This window comes from Neolamprologus multifasciatus, chromosome 23 (genome assembly GCF_963576455.1).
Source record: "Neolamprologus multifasciatus chromosome 23, fNeoMul1.2, whole genome shotgun sequence".
Taxonomy (NCBI): domain Eukaryota; kingdom Metazoa; phylum Chordata; class Actinopteri; order Cichliformes; family Cichlidae; genus Neolamprologus; species Neolamprologus multifasciatus.
In genome coordinates this window covers 30,704,529-30,716,554 of record NC_140460.1, presented here as the reverse complement: position 1 = coordinate 30,716,554, position 12,026 = coordinate 30,704,529, and the positions used below count along the sequence as shown (strand labels likewise).

Sequence of the window (12,026 nt, the reverse complement as noted above, 5' to 3'; positions counted from 1 at the left end):
ACATACAAATTTTAGGTTCTCTGATCACAATATGAGCTTCTGTGTGCCAAGCTTGAAGAGAACCTGAGTGCAGGTCCTGATGGGCATCAAAGACTTTCTGGAAGCGCTCCTCTTCTCCAAATGCTCGGATTGTCCAAAGGCCCTGAAGAGATGAGGACAAGTGGGAGAAGACTGGACTCCGAGCTGAGGACACAGATGAGTCAGATGTTACCAATAGGTTAAAGAGCTTCAAGCTTTAAAGATATTAAATATGCAGGTTTTAAAAAGAAACAACAGTAGCAGCACGTATATCTCCTTCTTCACACACTGTCGTACTGTAGGACACTCACTGGTGGACTCGAGCCGTTTAACATTTCTGGAGGTCCGCAGAAAGTAGCGACGCAAATAAAGAAAGATGAGAAGGAGGGGGACAACGGGGATAAGGATCCAGGGAATCACTGACGCTGCAACAGCAATGACCCCAAGTATCTGGAGGAAAATCTGCTCACAACAGATAACAGAAAAACACATCAACATTAAAGTGGTTTGTTCTTGTGCCTTTTTCTTTTTGAGTGTCTTTTAAAAAAATGAACGTTTTACATAATGAGAAAGTATTTTCATTAACTTGTGCATTGTACTCCAGCCTTTCACTTTAGTAACAGCACTGTCAGTTTTACTCATTTTATTCTTCAAAGAGATCTTTGACCCTCCGTTACAAATAAGAGCGTTATCTCAGATGGACATCAGCAGGTAAATGTTACCAACCTCAGCAAAGGGCAGTGCCACAGCATTTACACTTTCCCTTTACTCACCAGTGGCATCACTGAGCACTGAGTGACTGAGGCAAGCTCAAGGAACATGTGACAACAAAGAAATTCGTAATATTTTGTCCAGCAGCGTGTAATCAGTGTAATGATTAGCTTCAAAGTTAAGAGCTAGGGGCTAATGAGTTATAAAGCCTGGTCCTGAGTGAAGTATTTCAGGTACTGCATTGATTTCATAGGACAGCTGCTGTGAGTCTGCAGCAAAGTTTAAATTGCCTAGTTAAGGCATTTTCTTCATAGAATTTAGCTTTCACTTTGGAAAACTACCCAGCAACAGATGAGCACACGGTAAGATCGCTTTTCTTCTTAGGTTTTTGAACTGTTGATTTGATTCTATTAAGACTTGTTACTGTTTTTTTTATTGGACTTTAAATGACTTTTATTGGCTTGAAAGTTTTATTATCATTACAGTAGTGAGTGCTGCTGTTACTTCAGGAAAATACTTCCCTACCTTTGTTCTGGACCTGCTGTGTTTATTGAAAAGAGTGTGGAGGCTACAGCTCCACCATAAACTGTCACTTGTTATGATCTTCATTGCAGCTTTGTCAGTGGTTTAGAAAAGAAAAATGCTGCTGTGTCTTTGCTGAGAAATGTACCCTCACCTGAACGAAGTCTGCAAACGTCACTGGCATGTTGGAGTCCAGCAGCCCAATGTCCTTTGAAAATCTGTTCAATACTCTTCCTGAGGTCAGACAAGAGACAATTATCACCACACTTTGAAACCAGTAAGATTAACGTTTAGTTAAACTTTCCTTGCCTGTATACTGTGCCCCCACAAAGATGGCAAATGGAGTAAAAGTAACCACAAACGTCATCCATCCATCTTTACCCCCTTTATCTGGGTTATCCGGGTCACACCAAGGTATGACTGAGCTCCTCACCCTATGTGTAAGGAAGAGGAACCTCACCAAACCTCATCTAACCCTGGGGCCCGGCCAGCTTTTTTGTTTTTTTTGGCTTCAGTGGCCTCCGCCACAGTGATGGATGGGTTAGCTCCAGACTCTGCTTCCACTACGGAAGGTGTATCAGCAGGATTGAGGACATCCTTTAAGCAGATCAAGCATCCTACCCAGGGACTTGAGGGTTGGGTATTGTGCTCATGTGTCAAATGTGATTTTACACATAAGCATAAAATGACAGTCAGGACCTGTTTCTTGACTCAAATGCACAGGTAAACAACCCCACTCATCCATCCCAAAGCACAGTTGCCAAATTGGCGATACCTGTATACCCAACCTGCCTGTCACCTCTCACTGAGGGCAACCCAGGATTGGTACAATGTCCAGCCCTCTCTAGACACCAGAGCAAAAGCTATGAGTTCATGTGAGCGTGACTACACCTAGCTCATATTTCTCAACCTCAAGCATTAGCTCAGGCTACTTCCCCCTCAGAGAGGTGCCATTCCAAGTTCCTAAAGCCAGATTTCTCAGACTGCCCCTGACCATTGCCCCTCCGGTGAGTGGTTGGCCCACACGAGCACTACAGAATTCCATTGGGAAGTTTTTGAACTACAAAATTCTACAATTTACCGACTCTGGCTTTAGAACGCACAACACTAAAAAATTTTGCTTACCAATCGGATTGATGTCAAAGAAGCGCACGGGTGTTTGGAGTATAGCGCTAAACATGTGGTTGTGCAGAGACTGTGAACACCTCACTAGCACATCGAACAGCACCAAATTCCTGCCAAAGCCAAAGATTATGGTGACTGCAGTCAAACCTGGAAAAATAACACACCATAAAACACCAGTGGAGTAAAATCAGACAAAATGCAGCGCAGTGTAAATAAGAGAACACCTTTACCTCCATAAATTCCCAGGTAAAAATCCGTGTCCAGCTCTTTGGTGACATTTAGTCCATTTGCTGTGATGTTAGTCATGTTACTGCTGGCCATTAGTTTTTCTTGCTCATCAGCCCTAAACAGTCAGACATGAGTATAAACAGACATGTAAAAGCTGCAGTCTATGAGGAAAACGGCAGATTGAAGATACTTACCAGTAAGCTAGCCACCAGTCTTGCATGATGTATGCTACCTAGGAGATATAAAAGCCAAAAAAACAATTTTTACTGCTTTATATTACACATGTGAAATGCATTCAACACTTATTCTCACTGAGCTAACATGTGGAAGGCGAATTACAAGTGCAGGTGAGTCTTTGTGTACCTGAGCCATGATGTTAAGCAGCACGACAGCCAGCAGAACCACAATGTTGGCCCCAGCTGTCAGATACTTGGCATACATGCGTATTCCAATGGTTCCCTGAGCTCGAGTCTCCTCTGCAAATGTCTGAACTTTCTCCGCCTGCGAGGAAGTCATCAGCATACAGACAAGTATCATGATCACTGGCCGTCAAGTTCCCTGTGTTTAACTTGTCAAAATGAAAACGGACTAAAGCAAACTAAGCTCAAGTTGTGTCTGTTCAGCACGCTCTGTTAAAGACCATTGGGGGAGGGGGAAAAGAAAGAAAAGCAAACATGATATTAAACTAGGGATGGGCAGAAACGACCCATTTCCTATAAACAACCCTGATTTTTTAAAAACTAGGCCGTTTTTACTGATAATTATGCACTAACCGGTAACTGGTCTCCATCTTTGATGGACTGGACAGAGGAGGTCTGGGACAGTACTGAATTTTGAGACAGAGTTCGAGTTCTGGTGGGGGTGTCATGATGAGGCTGCTGTTGCTCCTCTTCCTCCTCCTTCTTGAGAAGGGAGGTGAAGTCCAATCCAGACTGCTGAAGCTTCGTGTAAGTTCCCTTTGCCACCATGTGACCCTGACAAACACACACATATCACCAAGTGTTAGGAAATTGTACAGCTGTGTTTTACAGACCTATGGCAGCACCACCTCCTCATGTGAAACACACACTTTGTAGTGTTTGAAGATGTTAAACGCAGTACATTTCCAAAATCCTGCGAGTCACCCAGATAGTCTGTTGACAGTCAGCTTGCTTAGCTGACTGTCAGACTATCTGGCAGCACTCAGTCTTGTTTGTGCTTTTCTACAAATGGTAGTAGTGTGGCTGAATTTCAGAAAACATGTCCTGAAGAGACAAAGATAAATCCCTGCATCCCCTTCAGTCTATGATCTAATACAGGGGTGTCAAACGTATGCCCGGCGGGCAGGATCAGGCCCGCAAACGGGCTTAATCCGGCCCGTGAGATGATTTTGTAAAGTATAAAAATGAGCAGCAATTTTTCAATAAAGAAACTGCTGTTCCAATTGTGTCCATTGGATGGCGCAATAGCAATTGTGAGCTACTTTGTTTTGCCTGCGAAATTTAAACCTGATCTGCTTTGGCACCCTCATTGCCCCAATATGTCTCTGTCAAAAAAGAGAAAAGTGGATGCAGAGTGTTCCAAGAATAATGGTCATCCTCCTATTTATTCACGGAAGTGAATGGGAAAGCTGTATGTTTGGTGTGTTCCCAGCATGTTGCAGTAATGAAAGAATATAACCTCCGTCGCCACTATGTGAGTCTTCATGCCGACAAATATGACAACTTTCAAAGACAGCGGAGAAGAGAGAAGGTGAATGAACTGTTGGCGCGTCTGAAGAAACAGCAGTCTGTGTTTACTCACAGCCCAGACATCAGTGATGCTGCAGTGAAAGCTAGCTACCTCATTGCTAACGAAATTGCACTAGCTTCAAAACCATTTAGTGAGGGTGAATTTGTAAAAACATGCATGATGAAGGCATCGGAGATTGTGTGCCCTGAAAAGCGCCAGGCCTTTGCAAATATCAGCCTGACAAGAAACACTTGTTGCTGACAGGATTTCTGATCTTTCAGCGGATTTGGACAGTTGAAGCAAAAAGTAAAGTCATTTATTGTGTTTTCAGTCGCAATTGATGAAGGCACAGACATTACAGATGTTGCACAACTGGCAATTTTCATCCGCAGAGTTGATGACACATTGACCGTCACCGAGGAGTTCGTGGAGTTGGTACCGATAACAGATACAACGACCGCAGCTGATATTTTCACCGCACTCGTCGGCGCGCTGGACAGGGTCGGAGTGGACTGGTCCCGCGCTGTCAGCCTGGCTACAGATGGTGCGTCCTCAATGATCGGGAAGAAAGCAGGCGTTGTAAAAAAGTTCAGAGATAAAGTGCAATCTGCAAATGGAGGACGTGATTTCTGGACTTTTCACTGTATTTTGCACCAGGAGGCTTTGTGTTGCAAGTCACTGAAAATGGATAACGTCATGAAGGTGGTCATCCAAACTGTTAATTTCATCCGATCCAGAAGCCTCAATCACCGTCAGTTCGACAGTCTTCTCAGAGAGAAAGACCACATCTATGGCCAGCCATACCATACCACACTGAGGTAACATGGTTGAGCCGAGGTGCTGTGCTGAGGCGTTTCTTTGATTTACGAGAAGAAATTGAACAGTTTATGGAAGAAAAGGGCAAACCAGTGTTAGAATTTCATTCTGCAGAATGGATGCAGGACCTTGCATTTATGGTGGATGTTACAGAGCACCTGAATAACTTGAACAAACAGCTGCAAGGACGCAACAAAGTTGTCACGCAGTATTAAGACAGCATACGTTCTTTCAAGTTGAAGCTGTTATTGTGGGAGACGCAGCTCGCTGGTGGTGATGCAGCTCACTTCCCCTGTCTGAAAAATGTGTGCACGATCCAAAGTGTGGCAGATATGAAGCGGTTTAAAGATAAAATAACGGGACTGTTACTAGAGTTTGAGCAACGATTTCAGATTTTTGGTGAACTGGAGAAAGACTTCAACGTTTTTTGCTCGCCGTTCACCGTGAATCCCTTTGATCTGCCCGTCAGGATCCAACTTGAAATAATAGACTTGCAGTGTGACTCGGATTTGAAGGGCAAGTTTGCCGCAGCTGGCTTGAACACATTCTATCAGAATCTCTTGCCAGGTTACCCCAACTTGACAGCCCTCACTGCAAAACTGTTGTGCATGTTCGGAACCACGTATCTTTGTGAGCAAGTTTTCTCTGTAATGAGCATAAATAAAACAAAACTGCGCTCAAGGCTCACGCACAGGCACTTGAATCACATCCTGAAGTTAGCTGCCGCTCAGGATGTGAAGCCTGATATTGATGAGCTGGTGAAAGCTAAAAGATGCCAGCTATCAGGAGTCAAATAAACTATGCAACCCCACTGAAAGTGCTGCATGAGACACCCTGATGTAGTTCTGTGATCTGTGATATACTTCTGTGAATCACTGAGGCACTGTGTGCTTGTGTGACCTTTATCCTCAGAATTTTCAAATAACTTGAGGTGTTTTGTAATTAATAGCTATGTTGTTTTGGACACACTGTTCTCAGGCTCCAGCTTTATGTTTATATATTTTTATGTTGATGTGAGACTGTTTCTAATTGATTATATTTGGTTTATATATTTAACCTATTCTGTGGTTCTTGTACTTGTTTTATCTAGATTGCTGCCTGCGAAGTGACACCTGATATAGTTCTGTGATCTGTGAATCAGTTCTGTGAATCACTAAGACACTGTGTGTTTGTGTGTTCTTTGTCCTCAGAATTTTCAAATAACTTGAGATGTTTTATGATTAATAGCTATGTTGTGCCTGTACTATTTTGAACATACTGTCCACAGGCTCTAGCTTTATTTTTATGTTGATTGTATTAAAACAAAGAAAACAATCTGAAGTTGTTGTTTTTAAGTTATATATACAATGATTTTACCAGTCCGGCCCACTTGAGAATAGACTTTTCTCCATGTGGCCCCTGAACTAAAATGAGTTTGACACCCCTGATCTAATATCTTGTGTGCAAAGCTGATAACTGACCTGAAGGTGGTGCCAGAGAACACTCAGAAACAAAAGTTCAGAGCAATCTTCTATAACACTATTCAAGGCTGATCCACAGTGTTTGCAGTATAGTGATTATTTCAGATGAATCCTTTTATTCATCTGAAATAATCTTTTATCCAGAATTGAATTCAAAATCTTGCTCCTCACATACAAGGCCCCATCTTATCTTAATGACCTTGTAGTATCACCCTATTAGAGCACTTCGCTCTCACACTGCAGGCTTACCTGTTGTTCCTAGAGTATTTAAAAGTAGAATGGGAGGGAGAGCCTTCAGTTTTCAGGCCCCTCTTCTGTGGAACCAGCTTCCAGTTTGGATTCAGGAGACAGACACTATCTCTACTTTTAAGATTAGGCTTAAAACTTTCCTTTTTGCTAAAGCATATAGTTAGGGCTGGACCAGGTGACGCTGAATCCTCCCTTAGTTATACTGCAATAGACGTAGGCTGCTTAAGGATTCCCATGATGCATTAAGTATTTCTCTTTAGTCACCTTTCTCACTCACTATGTGTTAATAGACCTCTCTGCACCGAATCACACTTGTAATTAATCTCTGGCTCTCTTCCACAGCATGTCTTTTGCGCTGAAATGTAATAGCTGAAGGTAAAGACAGTGCTCAGATACAAGTTTGGTACACAGGGATGATTTCATCTGCACTAACCTCTTTCAGGACAACAATCTGGTCAGCTGCCTTCAGGTACTGAAGCTGATGGGTGACCAGGATGCGAAGCTTGTTCTTCAGCAAGCCACAGATGCATCTGATACAAGAAAAACATTTTCTCTCATTCCAGTTTGTTTCAGTTTTTAAAAACGTCAAACACTGTCAAAGGATTTTCTTCTTCTTTAGTACAGTTAAAAAGTTTGTATGTTATCTAAGAGCAAGAGTGTAACAGGAAGTTTGGGGTCAAGTTCAATTGTCTGCCTGACACTGGTAGTCCCGCACCCCTTCCTGGCTTAGCCCAACACATGCAAAGCTTTTGTCAGTTTTCACTTCTGATGTATTTTTGTTTCAAAGCACTGTGTCCAGTGCCAAAGCTATAAAAACAACATTAAACAATGGTGCACTGCTAAACATCCATCGCTCAAGTTAAAACTTCTGCCAAAAGCCAAAAACACAAGTGCATGTGTTACATCAGGCACAACAAGAAACTTTCTCCTGCTGGGAGGTGACACTGAACGATTTCCAGCTTTGATGTATTCGTCCAGTAAGGGGCTTAAACCCACCCCTGACCTGTGATGTGACGAAGGATAAATAGCAAGGACAGAAACCTGTTTTGGAGAATTTTGATTAAACAATATAGCCATTCAAAGCCACTTCTTAAAGCTTGTTCTTTGCTAAATAATCATTTGTAGACACAAAAGAGCACTCAAAGAAAACTTGTCCAGAAAGCCTGCAGAACTACTCTTTAGTCTGGCTCCATGGAAGCTAAATATCAAGTCTTGTCCAGTCTTGTGCAAGACTTTTGCACATTATTCTAAATGTGTGCATCAAAAACAACCACACATTCTTTGCAGACTGAGTCATAAATGCTGAAATGATTTTAACTGAGTCACTCACTGTTCAAAGAGGTGCCGCCCCACCTCTGCATCCACAGCACTGAGTGGGTCATCCAGAATATAGATGTCTGCATCCTGATACACAGCCCTGAAATCAAAAGCATGAATCCCTTTTTTACAGTAGCTGCAGCATCAGGCTTCATAGCAACAATGAGAGGTCTTTTTACCGTCATCTAAAAGTGAGAAGGTCTTCTGTTGTTTTTTGATTATCATTACTTCTGGCTCATGGAGTGCTTTAATTCAAGACGACTAAAAGAACGCGATCCATTCGTGCATGCATTTACTGTGTCAATACCATCTTAGGTGTTGCCAGGAAACAGTCTGCTGCACCTTCCTTTAAAACCTGTCCATTCCTGTTCCTTTAAAGTTTTTCTGCCTAAAGGGAAATCTATGCTGACATTCCATGTGTATCATTTACTGCTACTAGCAAAACAAAAACTAATGTGCAACCTAACAGCAGTCAAGAATATCTGGGTGAACACAATAAAGCAGTCTGGTTCTCTGTCACACTACCTGGCCAGGTTGACACGCGCTTTCTGTCCTCCGCTGAGTGTAGCTCCTCTGTCCCCAATCAGTGTCTGGTCTCCATCTGGGAGTAGCTCCAGATCCTGGATGTATGGGCAGCAGAGTCTTATTACTGCACCTTGGGTTTCCCATGGTACCATACAGTACCATGGGAAGAAAAGCATGTATTATTGCAGGGGTGTCCAACTCCAGGCCTCGAGGGCCGGTGTCCTGCAGGTTTTAGATGTTTACTTGATCCAACACAGCTAATTTCAATGGCTAAATGACCTCCTCAACATGTCTTGAAGTTCTCCAGAGGCCTGGTAATGAACTAGTCGTTCGATTCAGGTGTGTAGACCCAGGGTGATATCTAAAACCTGCAGGACACCGGCCCTTGAGGCCTGGAGTTTCATAATAAGACAGCCCTGTCTTATTACGAAAATCAAGAGAAAATTGTCATATTTTAAAACTGGACGAGTAGTACAACCATTACCAGCACAAAGGCACAACTTCAATTTGAAAAACAAAACACCCTTAATATTATTATTAATATTCCTTTTGATATTCAATAATATGCTGACTCCATGATAAAAATGCCACCCAACCTTTGTGCAAAGATGAATGACACAGCGACACAAGCCCCATTTGTTTTATACAAATGTACAAGTGTTGAGCCTTTTAAGTGTATAAATGAGAAGAAAACAAAGCAAACAGTTTAAACAGTAACCTGCTAATGTAAAATACCTAACCTTTCGCAATGACTAAGTCAGAACATTGAGTGACTGAGCATCTTGATGACAAAGCTATTCATGAGACTATCAAATCATTTCTAGCCCTTTACAAGTCACAGATTAGATAAGATGCTCTTGTCAGTGCAGAATTTGTTTTGTTTTACTTTGTTTATTGCGCACAGTAACATGACTCACAAGTAACTCATCTACTGAGCACAGCATGTGAAACCTCTGCTGCTGGCAGATTAACAAGGGCTCACTGCAGTGCAGCCGTTATATCAGACATTTGCAAAAGTGCAGACATGCAAATCTTGTTGTAAAACTACATAAAAGCAATAAGTGATCATAAAAACAAAGATGAGAAATGCCACACAGCAAACGAGACGAATACAACAGGAGAAAAGTTGGACTCTCTATTCTCTCTGCACTCAGACCTCTGCAGTCGAGTCACTCTGTACCATTCACATACAATTAGCATATAGTAAGAAAAAGTAGTGCTGCCATCTATGGCTCATTATTTTCAGTAGCTTTATGAACAGAACCAAGTCAGCTTGTTTCTAGACTGTCTACAGTCTACACACTCACTCATCCAAAAATCAATGTTGCCATCTTTCTCAGCAGATTGGTGACCTTGGGTTTGGTGATACACTGACACCAAACATCAGTATTTTATCTGGATAATGAGAAGATCCTGGATGGACGGAAAATACTCTAGGATTACTAGGAACAAGAAGTCCCAGCTCACTTAACAGTAGGCAAATTTTCTGCAAAGTCAGACTGACTGCAGAGAGACGACAACATTCTGCCATCAGAGTGCTATTGCCAAACTGACTCCATTCAAGCCCAGTTTAACTGTGAGGATATAGCCTGCAGATGAAAAAGATGACCCCACTCAGTATTCACTCAAAACTTTGAACTATGTGTTAGCATGTGCGTTACTCTGTCCGTAAACACTACCAAAACATTACCTCTGCCAAGGAAGTTGTTATAACACAGCAGATCGAGTAAATTTACGTGATCAACCTGCAGCTAAATCTTGCTTTTCAAACCCAGTAAACCCTGAAACCATATTGTTATACAGCCAAAAGCAGCCTGTTAAGACTCACATAAAGGTGACAGCAGCTGGTTTCTTTTAAGGGACATTAAGACAAACGCTGCTGCTGACACAGAAAGTTATCTGTCTAATAAAGCTTAGAAACATTTCCTGCCTCATTATTCTGCAGCATCACAAAGTCAAACAAACACAGGTCCCATCTCATTTATTGAGACCTTCGTAATCAACAGACTGGGTGAAGTTTCACTAATCCTGAAACACAAATCCTCCCATTCCAACAAACATGACACCAAAGTATTTTCATACCCCTGACCAGTGTTGGTCAAGTTACTTGATAAAAGTAATCAGTAACTAATTACTAATTACTTCCCCAAAAAGGTAATCCCGTTACTTTACTGATTACTTATTTTCAAAAGCAATTTATTACTTAGGTACTTAGTTACTTTTTAAAAAACACGATTTTCAACCTGAATAGGTGATAAAGCAATAGATCTTTCAGCCCAATTCTACTTTTTCTGCATAATCCATCATACAAAATGTAATCAAACGTCTCTTTTTAAAACTTGTTTTATTAGTTTTAATCTTTTAACTTTATGCATCAAGCAAAAATTTAATTATATGCAACATTTTCTAACTGGAAGAAATTTAACATTTAAACAACGGTAATCTAATTACCGTTTTTGCAATAGTAATCCATTATGTTACTCGTTACTTGAAAAAGGTAATCGGATTACAGTAATGCGTTACTGCCCATCTCTGCTCCTGACAATGAAGAGGGAACGTACTAGCAGCACAACACAGGAAGAGAGTCGGTGCAAGAGAAAGGGCGTGACACACGCTGGCACAGGTGATGCATACAGAGGCTGTACAAGAGATTTTCCAGGTTAAACACTGAACTAGTAAAGCAGAATTTACTAAGAGGACCCAGGTATAGACAAAATACTTTCACAGTATTTGCTTATATGTAAGATGACAGCTTTAAAGGCTGAACTGGAGTGTTGCTGACCCAACGTTGCTTTTGACAAAGTAAAGTCATCGAACGTGTTTTCACACTGAATTAGTATTAGACTCCTCAAACAGAGGAAAGTGTAGTTGCTTTGGGACCTGAGTTCACTGAAAAAAACAAAACAACAAAACAAGATCTAGTGCAACTTTGGAGTTATTTATCACCCTTTTCTCTGTTTCTAAAGGCTCAATCATGCACATAACAATGGTTGAGTACTTTGTGAACTGCAAATGCAAATCTCTCACCCTCTTTAGAGCACAGGCTCTGATGACTCTCTCATACTTCTGGGGGTTCAACTCTTTTCCAAAAAGGATGTTGCTGCGAATTGTTCCAGGAAAGACCCACGGCTGCTGGGCTGCGTAGGTCAACTGTCCTTTGACTCTCAGCACCCCTTTTTCAGCTGGAAGTTCGCCCAGGATGGAGCTCAGCAGGGATGACTGATAGTGATGGTAGAAGGTAGAAGCACAGATACGGTAAACTGACTGGCGCTTTTCTACTTTGAGTACGCAAAGTGCTTTATATAACAGCACATATGGCATGAGAATGACAAAGAAAATAGATTA

General features: G+C 41.7%; 1 protein-coding gene across 1 annotated transcript in view; it reads right to left on the bottom strand.

Annotated features, from left to right (window-relative positions):
- Positions 1 to 12,026, bottom strand: part of abcc4 (ATP binding cassette subfamily C member 4 (PEL blood group)) — a 37,965-nt gene that overhangs the window by 6,840 nt on the left and 19,099 nt on the right. The window contains exons 11-22 of the mRNA XM_085150428.1: positions 11,709 to 11,900; positions 8,682 to 8,776; positions 8,170 to 8,256; positions 7,273 to 7,369; positions 3,378 to 3,578; positions 2,968 to 3,105; positions 2,799 to 2,836; positions 2,607 to 2,719; positions 2,377 to 2,523; positions 1,406 to 1,485; positions 330 to 480; positions 64 to 183 (exon numbers count right to left, since the gene is read on the bottom strand). Coding sequence (XP_085006554.1) covers positions 64 to 183; positions 330 to 480; positions 1,406 to 1,485; positions 2,377 to 2,523; positions 2,607 to 2,719; positions 2,799 to 2,836; positions 2,968 to 3,105; positions 3,378 to 3,578; positions 7,273 to 7,369; positions 8,170 to 8,256; positions 8,682 to 8,776; positions 11,709 to 11,900 — 1,459 coding nt within the window. The remainder of the gene's footprint in view (positions 1 to 63; positions 184 to 329; positions 481 to 1,405; positions 1,486 to 2,376; positions 2,524 to 2,606; positions 2,720 to 2,798; positions 2,837 to 2,967; positions 3,106 to 3,377; positions 3,579 to 7,272; positions 7,370 to 8,169; positions 8,257 to 8,681; positions 8,777 to 11,708; positions 11,901 to 12,026) is intronic.